The 24,057-nt window shown below is 36.3% G+C and overlaps 2 protein-coding genes across 2 annotated transcripts in view; one reads left to right on the top strand and one right to left on the bottom strand.

Annotated features, from left to right (window-relative positions):
* Window positions 1-8,762, bottom strand: part of LOC137294471 (disheveled-associated activator of morphogenesis 2-like) — a 98,963-nt gene extending 90,201 nt beyond the window's left edge. The window contains exon 1 of the mRNA XM_067825494.1: window positions 8,676-8,762. The gene's annotated coding sequence lies outside the window, so the exon portion shown is untranslated. The remainder of the gene's footprint in view (window positions 1-8,675) is intronic.
* An 87-nt stretch (window positions 8,763-8,849) lies between these two features.
* LOC137293985 (kinesin-like protein KIF6) overlaps window positions 8,850-24,057 on the top strand; it is a 32,720-nt gene continuing 17,512 nt past the window's right edge. Inside the window, exons 1-5 of the mRNA XM_067824891.1 lie at window positions 8,850-9,049; window positions 13,098-13,207; window positions 13,897-13,971; window positions 21,173-21,215; window positions 23,560-23,664. Of these exons, the coding sequence (XP_067680992.1) occupies window positions 8,990-9,049; window positions 13,098-13,207; window positions 13,897-13,971; window positions 21,173-21,215; window positions 23,560-23,664 (393 nt within the window). The 5' untranslated portion in view covers window positions 8,850-8,989. The remainder of the gene's footprint in view (window positions 9,050-13,097; window positions 13,208-13,896; window positions 13,972-21,172; window positions 21,216-23,559; window positions 23,665-24,057) is intronic.

The raw sequence follows: 24,057 nt of genomic DNA, 5'->3' as shown, positions 1-24,057 counted from the left end.
GACATCAGTTATGATTCATAAACCCTGATATTTTTAATTGGGACGATCTTACTTTGAACAGTCCTTTCCAGACTTACAGAGGCTCATTGTACTGAACTCAGAGGATTCTGTCTAAAGCAAATCTTCTCAGCTGGGCTACATTTGAGAGTATTCTTTTTTAATGCAGCACTCTAAAATATTCACTCAACATGACAGTGGGCCATAAAAATCAATCTGGACAGAAATAAGAAAATCTAGAGATTAATATCATGAGCACTGATTTTGGACAATACAAAGTCTCACTACTCCCATCAAGTCACCTGTTACAACCATCAAGGGCTACTGGTGACCAGTCCCAACCCACAATCCAGAATCGATCATTTTCATTTTCAGATTGCTGTCTCTTATCCAAGGTCAAGAGTTTCATTTAAAGTTGTCGAGAAAGTGGGTTTTCTGATTTTGTCAAACAGCCTTCAATATATTGTCAATCTGGAAACAAATTTCAAACCTTAATGCTGCAAAAACATTCAAGACATTCTAAATTTCTTAGGTTTTTAAGATAGTAAACAATCTTGCCCATGTCAGGGTCATTACTGGATGTATCATGATCTGTTTGGACATTTGAGTTCTTTCCTAGAGAGTAGTCATCTACCTTGCTAATAATGTTGGGCAACTACTAGCAACAGGTTGCAGGTCCATTTTCTCAAAATTATAATGCGTTATTTCCTACACCATGGGGAATAACATTCACACATGTTCTGCTGTGACAGTAACTACTGACACTATGTTGAGTTATCAGAACACCCCCATTTTAATGATGATATATTAGTGATAATGTAAGATATGGAGAAGAGCAGTCTTGCATCTAAGAGTGAGCTAATTTGATAGCCATGCAGCTTGACACTTCATTTGGCCACAGGTCACACCTGTAACAGTACACCTCTCAGATGTTCATGCTGTGGTTGCATTTTTGCATTAATTTAATCCTACAAAGCTTGATAAAATGTTTATTTAAAACAGCTGAATAAATATCAAAGAGTAGAATTCAAAGTGGACATGTCATTAAACAGCAAGGCTGACCATGCTGGTGAACTCAGTGATCAGTTTTCACCATGATTATGTATTACAGGCATATTATATGAGATCTTTAAAGTTTTTATTGATATGGAAAGTGCAAAGGATCCATTTACCACAGGTTTTCACTTCTCTCTTTGGACCCCTGAAGGTCTGGGCTAGAATAGACCATCAGCAACCCATGCCTGCCATAAAAGGCGACTATGCTTGTCGTTAAAAGTCAACTATTGAGATCAGGTGGTCAGGCTTGCTGACTTGGTTGACACATGTCATCGGTTGCCAGTTGCGCTCATGCTGTTGATCACTGGATTGTCTGATCCAGACTCGATTATTTACAGGGTGTGGCATAAAACTAAACTCATTCACTCACTCTTCTGTCTGCAAAACTTATTGCACTATTATGGCTTTTAAAATCATTTACAGATATAAAACTTAAATGTTGAAGATAAAGTGTGTTTTGATTGCAACAACCTTACAGAAGACAAAGAACATAATTTCGTTAAATATCCATCATATCACCTTTTAGAATTTATCTTGTACACTATCATAAATCTATTTTTGTAAATATGCAAAAAAATGGATGCCCTCTATGAGAAATATCAGTGCCTAACCTGCATTTGAATAGTGGCAGGAAGAATGTCTTAACAAATACATGTAACAGCTGACATTTCATTATAACATTTACATTTACTTTGTGTTGTGTCACATAATATGTAAGTGATGCCGTATTTTAGTAAGATTTCTATATATATCAATGTTTTCATTATATTAATCGTTCAGCAGTAACAGTTTAAATCTCTGTGTGTTTGGTTAGTTAAGGATTACACCTATTTCTACAAATCCTGAAATCCCTTTGTGAAACGAAGTGTAAATTTAAGCTCATTTTGCAAAATTAAATATATATATGTTGTCTTCAAACTAATTCCTCAAACATGTAACTATTTCTGTATCATATTAATGACCTTGAAGGTCACAGGAACCTGTCTCTTTGGTTCTGTATATTTGATTACAGATGGTCAACAACTCTTCTGCAAACACCTGTCATTTTGAAACTTTGAAGCCTCACAGCTGCAGAGAGTTCACTTTAGATAGCTTTATACCTATAACAAAACATAGATTTCAAACTTCTTACAGGATTATCAAAGTAAACACTTTTCTTTTGATAACATCTTCGTACAAAATTCCACACATTTAGCCCAACTTGTAGTTGTTACACCTTGACAAATCTAACACAGGATTACAACAGTGGCACTGCCCTGTCATACGGTTCTTCATGGACCACTCGACCTCCAGCTAGTATACACGCTCTACAAGGTCAGGAAGGGGATTTATGCTGAATTAGCACCATTTCAACCATATCTCATCAATAGTTTGACAGCTATTCGGACACACCAGAACTGATGAAAAGGGACATACTCAACCACTAAGAGAAGTCCATGCTAACAACAGCACTTTGAAACATAATATAAATATACTCATGGAAACGAAGAAGGGAACACCTGAAAGTACAAGTGTTCCTTTATTCTTTTCCGATTTCTTCACAAGCTTTGTTATTCACTGTGGATGAAATTCTTGTAAGGAATAGAGGAAGATTTGTACTTTCAGGGGTACCCTTATTATTTCCATGAGTATATTTTCTTTATATCTATTATGTTCCCTAAAATAATTATTCTAATTTGAAAATCCTTCCTCGAACAAGATCTCAAACATTTGGTTAATTTGCTTCCATTGTTATGTTTGTTGATTACTGCAGCAGGGATGAGTGAGTGAGTGAGTGAGTGAGTGAGTGAGTGAGTTAGTGAGTGAGTGAGTGAGTGAGTGAGTTAGTGAGTGAGTGAGGTAGGTTTTGTGCCACTTTTAGCAACACTACAGCAATATCATGATGGGGACACCAGAAATTGGCTTTACTCATTGTACCCATGTGGGGAATTAAACTTGGAACTTCTGTGTGACAAGCAAACATTTTAACCACTACACTACCCCACTACCCCAGCTGAATCTGGACATGATAGTATCACTACCATTGACACACATATCCATGAAACTGGGACAGGAGGACAAGCTTCAATTAGCGGCTACCTGATCCCTGGAGATGGATTACTGACGACACATTCTGGTCTGGATCTCCCTGATGATACATGAAGAAATGCCATGAAATGGAAACGAAAGTAAAAACTCAGCAAAAATGTGAAAAACCTTAACTTCAGAGATATTACATTTACTACAATGTCATCTTATGCATAAAAAACACACAGGCCAATGACTCATGTCACTTGCATCAATAGTGACTGAGTGAATTTAGTTTTACTCCACACTCAGCAATATTCCAGCTATATGGGGGCACTCTGTAAATAATCAGATCTCGAACAGACAATCCAATGATCAAGATCATGAGCACTGATCTATGCAATTGGAATATGAAGACATATGTCAACCAAGTCAGCAAGCCTGACCACCTGATCCTGTTAGCTGCCTCTTACAGCAAGCATTGATTACAGAAGATCACTCCTAACCGGTATCTTCATAGACCAGCATCAATACATAGTCGCCTACAATGTCAGAATGCTACAACCAGTTCAAGAAGCTGTATTTCCCAAGTGGTCAGCTGAGTAGGTCTGGCTACAACCAATCAGGACACCAGATATATATCTAAGTAGGCCTTTTACAACAAGCATGGTGTACTGCACTGCATAACACAGTCTCAGATGCACCATGATTCATTATCACAATATGGCTGGTCATGTGCTGCTTAATGCCACAGTCAGCAAAAGTCAAGACATGACGGCTGTCAGTTTGTAAATTGTTCTTTAACCTCTCAATCAGCAATATTCCATCTATATGATGGTGGTGTGTAAATAATCCAGTCTGGACCAGACAATCCAGTGACTGTCATCCTGAGTATCAATGTATGCAGTTTGGACATGATGATACATGTCAAATGAGTTGCTAATCCTGACCACACAATCTTGTAAGTTACCTCTTACAACAAGTTTGGGTTTCTGAAGATCCATTTTAAACAAGATCTTCCCAGGTTATGATGCCTGTGAATAATTGGATCTTGACCAGAAAAACCAATGATTGCCAGAATGAGTAAGAGTAGATCTAGCCAAAGTTACAGTCACTAGATATAGTGACTTCTTAATAAAGTTCAGTCAGTCAATTAATGAAGGTTCAAAAAGCAGTTTATCATGATGGAATGGAGAGAAAATACACCTGATCACTGAGGATTGGGTTTTCTGATACAACTGGTTTAATGAATATCTGAGTGAGTTTATGTATATCCTGCTTTTAGCAATATTCCAGCAATAACATGGCAGGGGACACCAGAAATGGGCTTCACACACTGTATCCATGTAAGGGATCAAACCTGGATCATCAGGGTGATAAGTGAATGCTTTAACCACTAGGCTACCCAACCACTCCCATAGTACTGAATGTGTCATCAGACCCTTTAAGAACTACCTGCATACTAAGACTAGCTGTTCATCCCTACGCAAACACACACTGGTGGCCTATTGTCACTGCTACACCTGAGATGGGCTCTTGTTCCTTGTCTCTCTCAGCTGACTGTTTACTGAGTATGTATTGTAGATTACACCTCTTGATTTCATTACACAAATGGAAAATGTAAAAATTTCAAAGATTGTATTACTTTTCTATTGGGTCATTCACAATGCCTGTATGTTATGCTGACCTAGTTCTATTGAAAAGAGACATTTGATTACAAAGAAAAGTAAAAAACATATAATTGAAAGTATCACTTGCAGTTAAACACCTATCTTAAAATGCAACAATGTAAATCACAGTCTAAAGTGAAGAAATAACTTATTTGGCTACTTTTTCCACTGTAAAAATGCGTCATTCAGATATAATTCAGCTATATGACAGAGATCATGACTGGATTAATCACCCCATTGGCTGACATCATGAACACACTGATTTACTAGTGTTTTGGAATTGGTTAAATTATCTGTTGAACATATTTGTAAAAGAAGAAGCAATATGATACAAAACTACCAGTCACATTTAGTCGTGTGAGCCAATCAGGGATCTCCTTGTTATATACTTGCCTTTATTAAGAAATATTGACTTATAGGACCCAAAATGGATACACATGCCATGATATGAGTATTAAAAAGTGTAGCTTGCTGCCCTATATTACACAAAAATGTAGACTAGCAGTTCATCTTATGACAAGCTGTCCCTCTTAAAACAAGCATTTCTGAAGTGGTGAAGTGGTGGTGGTGGGGGTTGATATTATTATATTATTCTACTATTAAAACATATTTAACTTGATTGAAAACAGATGCAAATGAAGGTGAATAGACAAATGCTATCACAAACGCTTTCATTACCAACTCAGTTTTGCTGTGCTGTTCACCTTGAAACTATTCCTAAAGAAATGATGCAGGTTTCTTTAAAGAGACTACGAACTTAATCTGACTCTAATTTCAAGTACATGTACAGTTCTTGAAGCCACAAACAAGTTAGATTTTTACTATTTGCTGTTCGGTCTTACGACTTAACTGGGAGACTCCAGCATTGGCTTGACATCAATGTATATTTACAGTGGTGCATGGATTGTAGGGCTAGCCAAAACAGCTGACTTTCAGCTGACTCACAACCTAAAGAAAAATCACTGTTATTTACAAATTCACACATCTGGATGCTCGACAAAACCTGGTTTATGCAATATCAACATCGGATCACATTTGGGAACTGGAATGATTCAAATGCTTGTCATGTATTTCAGAAATCAAAGGAGTTTAACATACGCTCTGTAAATGTGAGTGAGAAACATGGGTTTTGTTGAAAACACAACATTTGTTGAAGGATCTTGACAGTGTGTTTTGTGAAATGTGAAACCAAACTAATGACGTAACATCAAGAAGAACACACAAGAGGAATGCTCTGACATTAGAAGAAATGAGAATATGGTTTGCTTCTTTTGACAAAAGATTTTCAGAAAATGATAAATTTGCTTAATTGTTTCTATTATCAAACATTTAGACATCATATTTACCAGTATTATAGTTGGACTTCAAGGTAGGGAATTCCTCGTGTTTTATCAATGAATACTAAGATATGTAACCTTGGCATTCCCTTACGTGCACCTGGAACTCATGCTGAAGTGACAATTTTCATTATAATTTAAAGTCCTTCCTTGAAATCATCATGATATAATTTCTTACTTCAGAACTTATTATTCACCGAATTAATAAATGAAACATGTAATTATGTTCATATAAAAAGAAAATAAAATATCAGTATGCAGAATTTTCAGTTAAGAAGATTATTGAATGACATTTGGTGTTCCAAAATAGTTTTCTTCATTAAGCAAAAGAAATAAGTGAAAAAATAACATGAAAAATTAGCAAAAATAATGTTTCTCCATTGTTATCAGTATTTTTCAAAGTAAAAACACATTTTAAACTAAAAAAAAAAGCCTTTGTAGCAATTGCAAAAAAGAAAAATTGCCAATAGGAAAATAGACCATATATTCATCACATGACTGTCTAATTTTGATCAAAATGTTCAAACATGTTTTACTTCAATGAAGGTCATTTGTTGAAAACATAAGGAATCCATCTTCTTACTTTCAAGTGTTGTCAAGAAAATGGAAAATAAACATTTACTAAGCACTAAAAACATGTTTTCATTCAAAAGCCATTGTATCCTAGGCACAAAACAGGCACAATGATGAGTAGAATGTTCCTGTAACACTTTGGATGTATGGCATGAGCTAAACACACACACAAACTGTCACCTAGAGGCACACCAGTCATTCAAGCTGTGAGCTACATCCTAGTGTAAATGAGTAGACGCCTGTGTAACCATATATGTTCCGGGGTTGTTATTTAAAAACACTCTCCACAGATATGTCCAAATACCATGTCAAGAAAACTTTGGAACTGCTCAAGAATACTGATGGCAATGAGACTGTTAGACTTGCCCAAATCTCTAGGGTAATAATTAATAGTTTATATCACAAATTCTAAAAGTATATAAATAACAGACTGGCATCCTTACATGTCTTCTTACCTAGACTTGTGTCTTTGAAGGAAAGAATTACTAAACATCTGTGGGCTTAGTCTTTAGTACAGCCTTGGAGACAGGGTATAGTCTGTATACAGCTGTAAATAAGGACTTTGTTTTTTTCTCCTAATTTTAACCACTGTAGCATAACTCACATCATGATGAGTGAGCTCTTGTCTAAACACTTTAGTGGTAAACTTGAAGTAAGTCTATAACTGAAATAAGTAAAATAATTAAAATAAGATAATTAAAATAAAATAAGAATTTTAACTGTCTAATGCATTCGAAATGAAACAACATTTTGTTGGTTTTATTTGAAATGACACATATAATCATTATGCAAATTGCTTTGATATTACATCAATTTACATCTTGAAATTTGGCAGTTAGAGTGTGTTTTTTTTTTGCTTTAACTGTGTAACTCAAAACTGTCTATTGCCAAGTAAGTCGAGTATTACATCAGAATAGTTTCTTTTATATATGATATTTATCTAATGCATTAGAAATAAAAGAACTATTTGGATTTGTTTAAACAAATATTTAATTGCAGTACGCAAAAGAGTCTTTCTTAATTACGTTTTGAGGTCGTGTAGTACAACTGAATACACAGTGGCGCATTGTGCATGGTTGGGCTTCAGTTCATCTCTGCGCTTTACCATCAGTCTACATCTCATCAGTAATGCTCTGAAACGCTGAAGTATCCTCACACATGATGATGAGGTGACAAGTTTCCAAAAGAATATTTACTTGGAGACATAGAATATAATCCCACAATAACCAAACGTGCATTCATAATCATCTTTCTCTAGAACAGCTGCAGGAAAAAAAACGAGTTCAGAACCATTATCCTCACACGCGTTTATTGGACACAAACCAGAAACTGTACACGTACAAAACTCGACACTCTTTGTCGTAAACTGGCAAATATGAGTGCATTGTTTACCTGAACAATTAAGGCAATCAAATATGATCGATCTGAGCTGGTGCCACGCTTGAGTAAACCTGCACGTGCATCTGTTCATTCATCGCATTACGCCACGGCTGAGATCAGACGACACATCGCATTTTTAATCCCACGTCCAAATAAACGCTTCGTCTGAGTGCCAGTGTTTGAGAAACACGCTTTTCTACTATTTCTGTGGCTCTTACTATATACCCATAGGCATATGCCCCCAAGCAAGCCAGCTAATGTTTTATCAGAGGATGAAAAGTAGGCGTGCGGAGCCTGCGATTGTCAATAAACTAACCATGGCTCACACAAAGCTTATCATAACAATAGTCTGTCGGCAAGAGCACACTGCTGTACTAGATACATGACAGATCATACAGTTAAATTTTCTTCACTACGTTAAATTTCATCCAATATAAATAATGTTATAAAAAGATGTTGAATATTTTCACCATTTTCAAAAGCAGGTGTCGAAGACAGCATCCCGATCTGTCATTCAATATAAATTGTTTATGTTAATGTGTCGTGCAATATTTATAATTTTGAATTACGTTTTAAAGGAAATAAAATATTCTCAATTAAGAATATGTGTTTCAGATAAAAAGACTTAAAACAAAAATGAACTGTCAATTCTTACCGTATAACAAACAACGCAGCTACATCAAAGCCTTATCCAACCGTGGTATATCCCTTATAACGACTGTCAAACCACTGAGCCCAACTCGCAGGAGTCACGCTTGTGGAGCACCGGCAAGTTAAAAATAGTCCCATTATTTCATCCAATCAAAAGGGTGGAGAAATTTTGCCCTGCACTGCTAGTGCTTGGCATCATGGAGGAAGGTGATGTAAACATTCCTAGACAACAAGGGTGAAATGATATTTCTGGCTCGCGTATAGTTTAACTGGGACAAGTATTTTGTGATTTCGGGAGATGACAGTAACGGCTGGAAGATGGTGAAGCAAACAATCCAGATTTTTGGACGAATAAAGCCGACAAAGGCTAAAACCGGGGTAAGTGTAACGTTCCAGAGTGAAATATGTCCGGTATTCGGGATATGTGAATTTGTGAACCGTTGATAAACTTGCTTATTGAAAACTTAGAACATGGCCCATATTGGTATAGCTAGACATTGTCCTAAGGCTGATGTTTTTAATTTACATGTACCCTTCTTACTGATCCTGTCATTTTAATTGATATTGCATTTTTACTTAATCAGCTTACACAAGTCTGCAAATTTCAAAAGACAATATTTGCCTTTTCTAATAATTGGACTTAAATTGAAATATTTAAAAAAAACCCCCATATCTTAGACTTTGTGTTTTATCCCAGATATCCCATACTTCTAGAGAATTGGTGAGGTGCTATAGAGCCCCACATTCAAGACATGGCATGGTTGTGTGTTGCAAGAGATAACTGAAGCTAGGTCTCTACAGTAATCAGCATCAATCAGTTGGTTGATTGCATGGGTTGCTGCATCTGCTTGCACCACTGCTGTGCTTGGTGATGAATTTAATTTTTACAGGCTGCCATGTTATAAACAATTAGAACATTTATAGATGTCAGTTTCAGTTTTATGAGAAAGGCATTGTTGAGTATAGTCTTACTCCTTCACTTGATGAAGGAGAAAGAATTTATGAAAAAAAATAAGGTAAACAAAGAAGTACATCCGTAATTTTTTATCTTTTTTTGTGTGTGTATCACTTCCAAATGCTGTTCAGTGATGTGCTATGTTATTGGTGAAATATTTCTGACATGGTAATATAAGGGGATACACAGACATAAGAATGGCATAACTCATAAAACATTAAAAAGTTCTGCGGGGAGTCTTTCATTGCAGACTTACATCAATCTCAAAAATGATCAAAATTAAACCAAAATCCTGGAAATCCGTAGAAAGTCATGTCTGGATTCATCATGAATAAAATGCATTGCCTGATTATTAACATTCAGTTTCTGCAGATATTGGTTAGAATCAATCCTTAACAACTTATTCTTGATAATGTTTCAAGCAATTGGGTATTTACTCCCATTTCTGTTTATGTATGAGTAATTGCATTTTTTAGTAGTAACTAGCATTTTGTATACTCACACTTGTTAAAATAATTGAGTACTTTTACACAGAGCGTCTTTTCCTTATTGGGTAATTACACTCCTAAATATGTAAATATAAATGCTTCACAATAGATCTAACTTTTTAGTAATTCTTATACTCCCAAATAGCTGGCAGCAATCAAACCAGTGTCTTCGGTGTCATGAGTGAACTCTTTAACCATTAGGCTACTATTACCGAAGCTATTAAATCATCAGAACTTGATACAATTAACAAGTGTATTCTTGCTAACTGCTGACAAAACACAGCCTTCTCTTTACACCTCACAGCCCCTGCAATTAGTCATTTCACCTTAATTGATGAAAACACAGTGCCATCTGTTCAGTGATGCATGATCATTGTGTTGATCTGTGACATATACTTCAGCATACAGTTGAGAAAAGAGAGAGTGTTATTCTTCTGTTTGGAAAGCTTATTTAGACAGGTGTACATGGGTACAGGTTATTTTTTTTCTGTGGTTTTAGATCTTTGTAATGATTAATTTTTGCCCTGTTCACAATTATTTGTTCCACAATACAACAGTAATATAGCATTGTAGTGTAGATTTTAGTGTGTTTGATCACATGCTTTCTATTTAGATTATCTTGGTTGTGCCACTCATGTATATTTGTTAAAACAATGTCATCCGTGGTGGCTTGTGGTTGGTCCTGTGCAAGAAGCTCAGGCCACAAATCAGGTGGTGTTTTCAAGTTTTGGTTAGTGCATCTGTACAAAAAAACACTAAATGCAGAATCACCTCATGGAAAAAGAGCATTGACAAATAAGAAACTGTTGATACTGTTCCTACAATGGACAGAAATAATTGGAGATATTTAAAGATTCTTTGTTCACTGTGCAAAAAAGCCAGTGCCCTGTTTTCCTGTGCTTCTCTGTGGCTTTTAAAAAACTGTTGGGCCTGAAAATCTCCACAGCCACTGGCCTGACTGGCTAGTGAATTTTCATGTGACATTTTGTGAAGACATCACTCTCTCTGACTAGCTAAGCTACAATACACTTATAAGTCATGCACAATTATGACCTGATAAAAATGTTTGTCACATTAGCATCTAAATGTTGAAACCTGTGTCTACATTCAAATTTCGGGCTAGTGAATTATTTTGTCAGGTAGTGACTTTCAGTCATATCGAGCCCTACTGGCTAGCAAAATTTGCAAACTATTTTGCTTCCAGTTTGTTTAAACATGTTGGTTTGCCAATGAGTACAACCAGTGTCAGATCTTGGTTGTGGGTAATTTGGTAGGTAAGCCTTAGTTTTGGTACAAAATCCTTCTTGTTTTACTAAAATGGTTCCTCATTGGCTTCATCATTTGCAATATGTAAGTAATCAAATCTGGACCAGGCAATCCAGTGACTGATATTATAGATCATTGATAAACACAGTTGGGGTAGGATGACATACATTAAACATATCAGCAATCCTGACCACTTGATCCCATTAGTTTCCTCATATGATGAGCACTGGTTTCAGTCATATCGAGCCCTACTGGCTAGCAAAATTTGCAAACTATTTTGCTTCCAGTTTGTTTAAACATGTTGGTTTGCCAATGAGTACAACCAGTGTCAGATCTTGGTTGTGGGTAATTTGGTAGGTAAGCCTTAGTTTTGGTACAAAATCCTTCTTGTTTTACTAAAATGGTTCCTCATTGGCTTCATCATTTGCAATATGTAAGTAATCAAATCTGGACCAGGCAATCCAGTGACTGATATTATAGATCATTGATAAACACAGTTGGGGTAGGATGACATACATTAAACATATCAGCAATCCTGACCACTTGATCCCATTAGTTTCCTCATATGATGAGCACTGGTTTCAGTCATATCGAGCCCTACTGGCTAGCAAAATTTGCAAACTATTTTGCTTCCAGTTTGTTTAAACATGTTGGTTTGCCAATGAGTACAACCAGTGTCAGATCTTGGTTGTGGGTAATTTGGTAGGTAAGCCTTAGTTTTGGTACAAAATCCTTCTTGTTTTACTAAAATGGTTCCTCATTGGCTTCATCATTTGCAATATGTAAGTAATCAAATCTGGACCAGGCAATCCAGTGACTGATATTATAGATCATTGATAAACACAGTTGGGGTAGGATGACATACATTAAACATATCAGCAATCCTGACCACTTGATCCCATTAGTTTCCTCATATGATGAGCACTGGTTTCAGTCATATCGAGCCCTACTGGCTAGCAAAATTTGCAAACTATTTTGCTTCCAGTTTGTTTAAACATGTTGGTTTGCCAATGAGTACAACCAGTGTCAGATCTTGGTTGTGGGTAATTTGGTAGGTAAGCCTTAGTTTTGGTACAAAATCCTTCTTGTTTTACTAAAATGGTTCCTCATTGGCTTCATCATTTGCAATATGTAAGTAATCAAATCTGGACCAGGCAATCCAGTGACTGATATTATAGATCATTGATAAACACAGTTGGGGTAGGATGACATACATTAAACATATCAGCAATCCTGACCACTTGATCCCATTAGTTTCCTCATATGATGAGCACTGGTTTCTGAGAACTGATTCTAACCAAAATCTTCAATAGTAAACAAATCAAATAATAACATTGAATGGAAATATACGATTGTACAAGTCATGGCATTTTTAGAGATCAGACAATGATTATGACTAAACTAATCCGTGTTGAGAAATGAGTGAGTTTGGTTTTATGCCCATTTTAGTGATATTTTAGCTATATGAGGGTGTCAAACACCAGAAATTGGCTTCACACATTGTTTGCATGTGGTGAATCAAATGTTGGTCTTTGGCGTGACAAGCAAATGCTTTAACCATTGCACTACCTCACCACCCTTTGACAAACAAAATCACCAAATGACCAGTACAGATTTCTCAAAGTATAAATAGTGGTAAACCTTGTCTTTTCATGTATTTTTGGGGTTTTATAGTGTTAAGCTATGTGAATATGAAAATGCTTTTTCTCTACAACAGCGCTACGAAGTGGATCAAGATGATGAAGGATGTCCACGACTGACAGTTACTGTACCCAAGGAATTAGCAGAAGGTTTCATCAACAACAAGAGGGAACATTATAAGTTTCGGTCTGTTGCCATAGTTACAATCTACCTTTACACATGGGTCTTTAAAAATGTCGCAGACTCATAAAATCACAACAAAAATGTGGAATTAGTCTGATTGCTTAAAACAACAACATTTATAATATGTGAATTTGTTAAGCGCTATCTTCCTGACATGATTTGGTTGACCATGATAATTATCAGAAAGAACTGAATAGTATTTCATGAGTTTTAAAGTTAGTCTTGAAAAGGGAGAGAATGGGAGTTTTGGGTAGTATTTGATTACAAAATGCACAGTGAAATGCCACAGTATGCAAAACATTGACCAGTTTTGAAACTATTTCTTAGAATGCTGAAATTAATATGTATCAACTTGGGATTGTTTGTTGGAATATCTGAAATGTTTCATCAACTTAATGTTTTGCAGTGGACGTAATGAACATTTAGTGTATTAGTCACTGACTGTATTAGTCTCTTTTTCATGTTGACGAGGGTTGATACATGTTGGAGACAAAACAGTTTATAATGGTATTTAGTTTGCTAAGTAGTTGTGATTGACCGTGATTCACCGTTGTTTGCTACTATATATCCCTAATTTGCCCAAATATAGACATGACAACACCCATGACATCAGTTTTAAGATGTTTCAACACTGGCAAAATGTTCTGTATCAATGCCTTTCTATATCTTTTTTTTCTGTGTCATGTTTACAGTTTTGAGCGTGTTTTTGATCAGAAGACTACACAAGATGAAGTTTTCGAACATGTGGCCAAACCAGTCATTGACAAGTAAGTCAACTTTCATTACCTCGATGAAACAATGAAGAAACACTCCTATCAGTTATTGGTAAACTAAGTAAACAATAAAGAAACACCCCTATCAGTTATTGATAAACTACGTAAACAATGAAGAAACACTCCTATCAGTTATTGGTAAACTAAGTAAACACTGAAAAAACACCCCTGTCAGTTATTGGTAAACTAAGTAAACAATGAAGAAACACCCCTATCAGTTATTGGTAAACTAAGTAAACAAGGAAGAAACACCCCTATCAGTTATTGATAAACTAAGTAAACAATGAAGAAACACTCCTATCAGTTATTGGTAAACTAAGTAAACAATGAAAAAACACCCCTATCAGTTATTGGTAAACTAAGTAAACAATGAAGAAACACCCCTATCAGTTATTGGTAAACTAAGTAAACAAGGAAGAAACACCCCTATCAGTTATTGGTAAACTAAGTAAACAAGGAAGAAACACCCCTATCAGTTATTGGTAAACTAAGTAAACAATAAAGAAACACCCCTATCAGTTATTGATAAACTAAGTAAACAATGAAGAAACACTCCTATCAGTTATTGGTAAACTAAGTAAACAATGAAAAAACACCCCTATCAGTTATTGGTAAACTAAGTAAACAATGAAGAAACACCCCTATCAGTTATTGGTAAACTAAGTAAACAAGGAAGAAACACCCCTATCAGTTATTGGTAAACTAAGTAAACAATGAAGAAACACCCCTATCAGTTATTGGTAAACTAAGTAAACAATGAAAAAACACCCCTATCAGGTATTGGTAAACTAAGTAAACAATGAAGAAACACTCCTATCAGTTATTGGTAAACTAAGTAAACAATGAAAAAACACCCCTATCAGTTATTGGTAAACTAAGTAAACAATGAAGAAACACCCCTATCAGTTATTGGTAAACTAAGTAAACAAGGAAGAAACACCCCTATCAGTTATTGGTAAACTAAGTAAACAATGAAGAAACACCCCTATCAGTTATTGGTAAACTAAGTAAACAATGAAAAAACACCCCTATCAGTTATTGATAAACTAAGTAAACAATGAAGAAACACTCCTATCAGTTATTGGTAAACTAAGTAAACAATGAAAAAACACCCCTATCAGTTATTGGTAAACTAAGTAAACAATGAAGAAACACCCCTATCAGTTATTGGTAAACTAAGTAAACAAGGAAGAAACACCCCTATCAGTTATTGGTAAACTAAGTAAACAAGGAAGAAACACCCCTATCAGTTATTGGTAAACTAAGTAAACAATAAAGAAACACCCCTATCAGTTATTGATAAACTAAGTAAACAATGAAGAAACACTCCTATCAGTTATTGGTAAACTAAGTAAACAATGAAAAAACACCCCTATCAGTTATTGGTAAACTAAGTAAACAATGAAGAAACACCCCTATCAGTTATTGGTAAACTAAGTAAACAAGGAAGAAACACCCCTATCAGTTATTGGTAAACTAAGTAAACAATGAAGAAACACCCCTATCAGTTATTGGTAAACTAAGTAAACAATGAAAAAACACCCCTATCAGTTATTGGTAAACTAAGTAAACAATGAAAAAACACCCCTATCAGTTATTGGTAAACTAAGTAAACAATGAAAAAACACCCCTATCAGTTATTGGTAAACTAAGTAAACAAGGAAGAAACACCCCTATCAGTTATTGGTAAACTAAGTAAACAAGGAAGAAACACCCCTATCAGTTATTGGTAAACTAAGTAAACAATGAACATGCATATGACAAACTGAAGGGAAAATGAACTATACTTTTGCCCATCCTTTTGCTGTAAAACAAAAATTAGTCTTCCCTTTGTTATCACTGTAGTTTATATGAAAAACATAAAAACTTGAGTATATTACATTTACAAGATTGATACAACACAAATGATGAAGCCATGGAGGAAACAGATGCTGACGAGAAATTAAAGGAAGAAATGACAATTTATTCCATTCCTTTGGAAACGTTTCATGTGTATGGATGTACAGTCAGGCCGCATTAGTCCGGACCCCGACAATCCGATTCCCGCGATATCCGAACAATAACTAGCTGTCACCAATCTTGTTTACTATGTAAACACATTACCTTTTGATTCAATAATCCGGTGCTTCACTCTCCGTATCCGGACGCTAATCAGCGGTAACAGATTAGCTAACTACACACACTTTTGCTTCATTAATCCGGCGGTACATAAAAAAGTTTCGGATAATCCCATCACACCGTGAGCCCCATTCAGTGGTAATTGTTAAGTGACACTTGCGAGTTGAAGATGTCGTTAGTTTGTGATTTTGATCAATTAGTAGGTCTCACTTTCGGTTAGTTGGAGTAATACCTGTCATGCTTACTTCCTGTATAAAACACTGATCGTGTCAAAATGAGATCAGCTGATGCTTGTCAGTCATAATGGCAAGTCCCGCCCCTAGGCGTAAAATATGTGAAATTACTGCAGTACACAAAAGAGAAATTTGTAGATACAAAGAGAAAACCCGAAAGCCAGTTTTGATCTTATGTGTAAACATTTTGGTCAAGAATTCAGACATTCTATCGGCAAGAGCACAATGTTGGATATGGTTTGTGATTGGCTACGACCATTTGAGAGACAGATGCAATCACGTTGTTGACACATGATCTTACTTTATGACAATGCTGCCAGCCACAAGTGTGCCAATGTCAAACTGACCAACGTCCAAGTTCATTTCATTTGCTTCATTTCATCCAGTGTGCCGACCGGCCACAAATGCTTAATCTCCGAGAAGCACCAAGAAAAATCCCTGGTCCGAAGTAAAAAGCTCCACCATTCAGAACTGTTGCTGTCATGTAGATTTCTATCACTAGTGAGTTTTGTTACGTGTATGTATAATCTATCCAGACATGATTATACGCATTGATTGGTTATTATATGAATATTCAAGCTGTTATGTCTACAAACTGTAATAAAGTCTTTTGAAACTTGTATACATGTATATATTTTTGTATTGCCATGTCAAACGGAAGTGTAGTTGTGTTCATAAAAGTTCGTTTCAGTAGTCTGTACATTTCACTATCCGAACGTTTTTGATGAAAAACAGAAGTGTCCGGATTATCGTGGCCTGACTGTATAGTACTTTTTCTCATATGCACTGGCACTGGTAAGTGGTATGCTCGCAAAATGGAAGATCCCCTATGTTTTTTAATGCCACAGATTACCAGGCTTAAATGTTTTATTCAGCATTATGACATTGAATTTAGAGCTAAGGTTCAGTTTAAAAATCCTCTACATTTTGGAAACCCCAAATTGCGAAAATTCAAGAGTTTGAAGGAATTGATTTTCCCCCATGTTTTTAAAGTGCACTTATTTTTGAATCCTTGTTGAAATGCTACAACACTCCCAGTAGTAAAGATAACTCTAAATATATGTGCAAATGATCAGCATAAACTGATCAAGTTGAACTAGTCCAGATTGACCAAGATCTCTTATGGATAAATCTTCTTTTAATTCTTTGACACACAACATTTCAGGGTCATTTCAGACCCCTTCACGAGCTGAACTGACAGTTGATGCTCATTGTGTATCAAATATTTAAAAGAGGATTTATCCATAAAAGATCTTGGTCAAATATGGCAACTTCTAAATGCCGGTATACGACATCATAGTCCAGATTGATACAATAAATACAGGTGTTAAATTTAAACAGTTGCATAATGGACTGCTTAGTTCTATGGAAAAGACCTCTAGCTTTTTTCTTAAACAAAAAAGTAAATGTCAGCTGAATCATTATGAACATATCAAGAGTATGTGCACTGATTCTCTTTATTAACACATTTAAATGTGGGTCGGTGTGAAAGCATTTGCTTGTCACACCAAAGACCTGGCTTCGATTCCCCACATGGGTACAATGTGAGAAGCCCTTTTCTGGTGTCCCCAGCCATGATATTGCATGGAATATTGCTAGAATATTGCTGGAATATTGCTAAAGGCAGTGTAAAACTAAACTCACTCACTCATATATATGTTTTCTATATTTTTTCCTCTACTTAGGAAAGGCAATATCATGCTTATTGCTTCATGAAATGCAAGTTGAAGTTAAGAGTCAGCTTTTATTACATGCTGAACTGGTGACTGGGGGACATGTTGCTGTACAATGCACTACTTGGGTCTTGTCTGCGTGGTTGGATAACATAGTAGTTAAAGCATTCACTCATCATATCATAGATCTGCAAAGATCGGGGTTAGAACTGGTGACTGGGGGACATGTTACTGTACAATGCACTACTTGGGTCTTGTCTGCGTGGTTGGATAACATAGTAGTTAAAGCATTCACTCATCATATCATAGATCTGCAAAGATCAGGGTTAGAACTGGTGACTGGGGGACATGTTACTGTACTATGCACTACTTGGGTCTTGTCTGCGTGGTTGGATAACATAGTAGTTAAAGCATTCACTCATCATATCATAGATCTGCAAAGATCAGGGTTAGAACTGGTGACTGGGGGACATGTTACTGTACTATGCACTACTTGGGTCTTGTCTGCGTGGTTGGATAACATAGTAGTTAAAGCATTCACTCATCATATCATAGATCTGCAAAGATCAGGGTTAGAACTGGTGACTGGGGGACATGTTACTGTACAATGCACTACTTGGGTCTTGTCTGCGTGGTTGGATAACATAGTAGTTAAAGCATTCACTCATCATATCATAGATCTGCAAAGACCAGGGTTAGAACTGGTGACTGGGGGACATGTTACTGTACTATGCACTACTTGGGTCTTGTCTGCGTGGTTGGATAACATAGTAGTTAAAGCATTCACTCATCATATCATAGATCTGCAAAGATCGGGGTTAGAACTGGTGACTGGGGGACATGTTACTGTACTATGCACTACTTGGGTCTTGTCTGCGTGGTTGGATAACATAGTAGTTAAAGCATTCACTCATCATATCATAGATCTGCAAAGATCGGGGTTAGAACTGGTGACTGGGGGACATGTTACTGTACTATGCACTACTTGGGTCTTGTCTGCGTGGTTGGATAACATAGTAGTTAAAGCATTCACTCATCATATCATAGATCTGCAAAGATCAGGGTTAGAACTGGTTTTCAGAAAACCTGTCCTTTTTGAGAAAGGCAACTGACAGGATTGGGTGGTCAGGCTCGCTGAATGGTTGACACGTCATCATATCCCAGATACGTAAATCGATGCTCATCCTGTTGATCTCTGGAATGTCTGGTCAAGGCTTGATTATTTTCCGACCGCTGCCACATAACTGGAATGTTGCTTAATGTGGCATTAAACAAAACCAACCAACCAACCAACATCATATCCAAGGCTATGTTTTGACTCTTCACACAAGTACAATGTGTAAAACCTGATTCTTGTGTTCCCCATATGAGTATTCAACATTGCTCCATTGGTGTGAAACTACCGTGTCTACCACTGACACATCAGGATTAAGCATCTTTCCACAAAAATGTACATGCACATCAAAGAAAATCCCTTCATTTTCCACACAGGTTGCCTTGTGGTCAAGATAACTCAAAATAAATGTGCAAATGACCAGTATAAACTGATCATGTTGAACCAGCCCTGTAAATGTGTTAACCTAACCATCAGTGTGTGGTGTGTAAACGTCCACCTGTTTATCCCCCAGTTTCAGATACTTGTGATATCTTGTTATTGACACCTCGGCTTGTAAACTGTTCGGAGATATTCCTTCACAGGGCTGCACATATCTGTAACTTTGACTGGCAAACATCAGCACTTAAAGGCATTGTTTTGATGCCAGTTTGTTCTGTTGGTTTCTGTCAACATCGTAACTTCCGAGAGTGAATATTTTCATATTTATGTTATTGTTTAGTTCGTTTCATAGCTGATGCGTTGTTTGTTCAAACTGTCACAATCATGTCAACACTGATATCGTTTTTGAGGGACTGTCTCAAGATTTATGATTTAGAATATCTTGAAAACAAACCTGATTTTGAAGAAACACTTGCAAAATGTAAGTATAACAACATACGTTTCTTAGGATGCAATATATGTTGCTCGCGTTGGCTGGCATGGTTTCAGAGCTATAGCAAGATATTATGATCATAGTACTGCAGTTCTTCCTGACTTGATACAGTTTATAAAATATTTTAGACTTTTTCATATACACTTATCTTTCATTTTAATACATTCCTTCTTGTTTAAGCTTGCATAATTACATTTAATGTTTCACATGATGATGAACAGTGAACATGTTGAAAGCTGTTTTATTAACTCCAAATCACTCTTGAAATATGTTTAATATGTAGCCATTAATATGCATCAATACAGTCTTATGGGTGGTAGGGTAGCCAAGTGGTTAAAGCGCTTGCCAACCATGCGGAAAACCTGGGTTCTGTTCCCCCATGGTACAATGTGTGAAGTCTATTTCTCATGCCTTGTGATATTGCTGAAATATTGCTAAATGCAGCATAAAACTAAACTCGCTCCCTCACAGTACTATGCTCTCAGTGCAGTTTTATGTTCAGACTTTCTGTCTATAATAACCTAAGCCATATGACTGAAGTAATGTTGAAAACAGACTCCCTCCATTCCTCCACTGTCACTCACTCTCATCTCCCTCCCTCCTACTCCCTCTCTCCTTCGTGACCCGTGTTCAATTCCCCACATGGGTAGAGTGTGTGAAGCCCATTTTCTGGTGTCCCCCGCTGTGATATTGCTGGAATATTGGTAAAAATGGCGTAAAACTAAACTCGCTCCCTCACTCAGTACTAAAATAGTACCAGGTGAATCAGAGAAGTACCTTTCTTGGCTTGGCTCTACACCAAAACATCAGTCAATGCAATAAACAAAAAGTTCTTATCCATAAAGTCATTTGTGTTATTATTTAACATGTGTTAATGTTTTCTTAGGCAAGGAAAAACTCAAATTTTGTTAAGTAATGCAATGAACTACGTTATTTTGTGTGTTCAAATAGCCACAAAAGTATGTGGTTTGGTTTGGCAGGCAACCACAGTTTGATGCATATTTGCGTTAATCCTGAGCATGCTTAGATTACATTTTACACAGTTGTTTATTCATGTCTTTCTGTACAATCCCTCTGGCATCTTTTGAGTCTTTGCTACATGATGGAAATATGACTTTTGAACAAATATGTTTCGTCCATTTATCATCCATATTACAAGCGAATCTTTCATTGTGTCTTTCAGTGTGTTACAAGGCTACAATGGCACAATATTTGCGTACGGACAGGTAGGTGTTGTTGAAGAGTGCACAATATCTCGTTACAGGTGTGCTGACAGGTAAACCCAGCTTGTGTCAATATTATTACAAGGTAGCGACTGTCACCCCTCACAGTTGTGTTAGGTTCGTTGTCATTTACACAGCGAGATAGAAATGAGAGAGTGTGTGATCGCCCTCCACCACAAAACACAAGTTTAAATAACTTTAAACTGTAATTAAATTTATTTTGTGTTCAACTTTAATTATTTTGATGTTCTTGTTTTACTGAAATCACGTTTTGAATGTATTCTAAGTGTTGGATAAATTTATTTATACTTAACCTAAGACTTGACTTTATATGTGAAGATTTTTTTCTGAAATGCCCTTCAGTGATTAAGACATGACAGAGTCAAAGAAATTGTTAAAGATGTTAATTTTTTCAGAGTAGAAAAAACTATTCAGTTTTGACAGATGCTTGGCATGTAATATTAGCAGATTAGAATTATGATGCAAAATATTTTTGACTATTTTAAACTTATATTTGTTTGTGAGTCATTTGTATCACATATGTTGAAATTATAATCTGTATTTTGACTTATTTGTTTTTATCAGATACTTTGTGCAATGTCCAGAATCCTAAACGTATAGAAATTCGAAATGAATACAAGTGAAACATAGACTACATTCACTTGGACACAGAATTCAGTTATAACAATTTTTGAATTAGTGCTGATATTTCCTAAGTTGGTCTCACTTAAAGAATTTTCTGACCTGTGAAGGTCCGGGGTAGAATAGGCCTTCAGCAACCCATGCTTGCCATAAAAGGCAACTATGCTCAACTCACTCACTGAAGAATTTTCTCAACTCACTCACTGAAGAATTTTCCGTGTGTGTGTGTGTGTGTGTGTGTGTGGGTGGATGGATGGATGGATGGATGGATGAATGGATGGATGGGATGGATGCATGCATGTATGTACTACTATGTGTGTGTAAAGATCCAATGAACAGCTGAAAAAGTGTAATGGTTGTTTGTTTGTTGTTTAGTGCTGCACTCAGCTGCATTCCAGCTATATGGCTGTAAACTGTAAATAATGGCGTCTGGACCAGACAATCCAGTGATTAAATATCATGAGCATCAGAAAATGTGATGAATTCTGGTGTCAGCACTTACATATTTGTTTCATTTGGTAGACTTCATATTTATAACTTACATGTGAAGTATTTAATTGCATGTGATAGGGTATTCATGTTTAGACATGCCTTTGGGATTTCCAACCTGTGAAGATGAGGGTAATAACTGATATTCCAAAACATATGCTTGTCGGAAGAGGCAGTGAACAGGACTGGGTTATCAGACTCTCTGACTTGTTTGACATATGTCATTGTATCCCAACTTCATAGATTGATGCTCATGATATCAATCACTGGATTGTCTGCTCCAGATGAAGTTATTACCACTGCTATATAGCTGGAATACTGCTTATTATCTCACTAAATAAGAAATCAACAAAATTAGATGTCCCTAGTTTGTTGTCTAGCACCCTTATTTAGCTATCTAAGCTTGAGTCACTTGTGTTCCCAAAATAAACAATGCAGGTAAATCACCAGTTAATTATTGAACATGTCTGAAAGTACACGAGAACATGTCATACAGTAATTACTTGAACAATTCCTTTTGTTGGATATGCTGAATAGGTTAGTTCTTTTTTCTTCACCAGAATGATTGTGATGTCAAAAATTGAATTATATGTATTTGATTGATCTTTCTCTAAATTATTTCACCACTTTTTGGTGTGACTATTGTTGTTTTTTTGCCTTGTTAGATCAGTCTGTAGAATCAGTGAAACATTTGATCAAAGTTCCAAATGAATCAAACCAAAATGGAACATGAGGGTTAGGTCAAAAAGTGAAAACTCACTATACTGCTGTTATTAAGGAAAATTCTAAAACTGAATACAGATCTGTAGTTCATGTCCTCACGCTAGAGGGCCCCAGCGCAAGCAGAGTCCATGAGCACACGCATGTCCAGGCACCCAGTGATTAATGACTTGTTTCGAAATTTAAAGTCTTACTTGTGTGGAAGACGATTTGCGAATGATGGACTCAAGGCTACGAGGGGAGGTAAAAATGTTTTTCGAACTCCTGTATCTGTAGGATATCACTCGTCCTCTTATCTCAATATTAATACCATTCAGTGAATGATTAATGTATGCAGTACTACTAGCAGCATAGCTGTTTTAAAACTTAAGGTTGTGAGTACTCAACACTTTTATGCCTCCCTCCTTTATGCACAACACAATAGTTGTTAATGTGTCTTGGATGTTTCTTTTAGTTGTAATGATACTGACATTTTGACCTGATCACCATATTCCAGACCGGCAGTGGTAAGACTTTCACCATCACAGGAGGGGCAGAGAGGTACATCGACAGGGGCATCATCCCCAGAACTCTCTCGTACATCTTTGATAAGATTGAGAAGGTAATATTTTCTTCTTTGTGGCATGGAGTCTTTTTACCCCATTGTGCTTTGTAGCCAATTGTCATTTTTGTCAGTGGGAAATGCCAGTACATGTCACTGGTTTGAGATAAAGTCAGATATGATTTTGCTTTGTTCACAGTCACTTGCAGTCTCAAGTCACATGTTACTGCTGTCTCCTACAGTCCCTTAATGTCTCACTCAGTGTCTCATTATGGCCTAAGTCAATAGGACAAAGTTTGCTTCATATAACTAGCCATCAAAATTTTGACTCATTAGTGTAAATGTAGCCACTTACTTCAGTCAACTGTTCACAACTAGATTTTTCAAATATTCCATACTGTTTAAAGGTACTGTTTACACATGAACTGATGTAGTGTAAATGTGTAACGGTGA

This window comes from Haliotis asinina, chromosome 8, assembly GCF_037392515.1.
Source record: "Haliotis asinina isolate JCU_RB_2024 chromosome 8, JCU_Hal_asi_v2, whole genome shotgun sequence".
NCBI lineage: Eukaryota > Metazoa > Mollusca > Gastropoda > Lepetellida > Haliotidae > Haliotis > Haliotis asinina.
The sequence above is the reverse complement of the archived record's forward strand: the minus strand, read 5'-3'. Positions and strand labels throughout refer to the sequence as shown.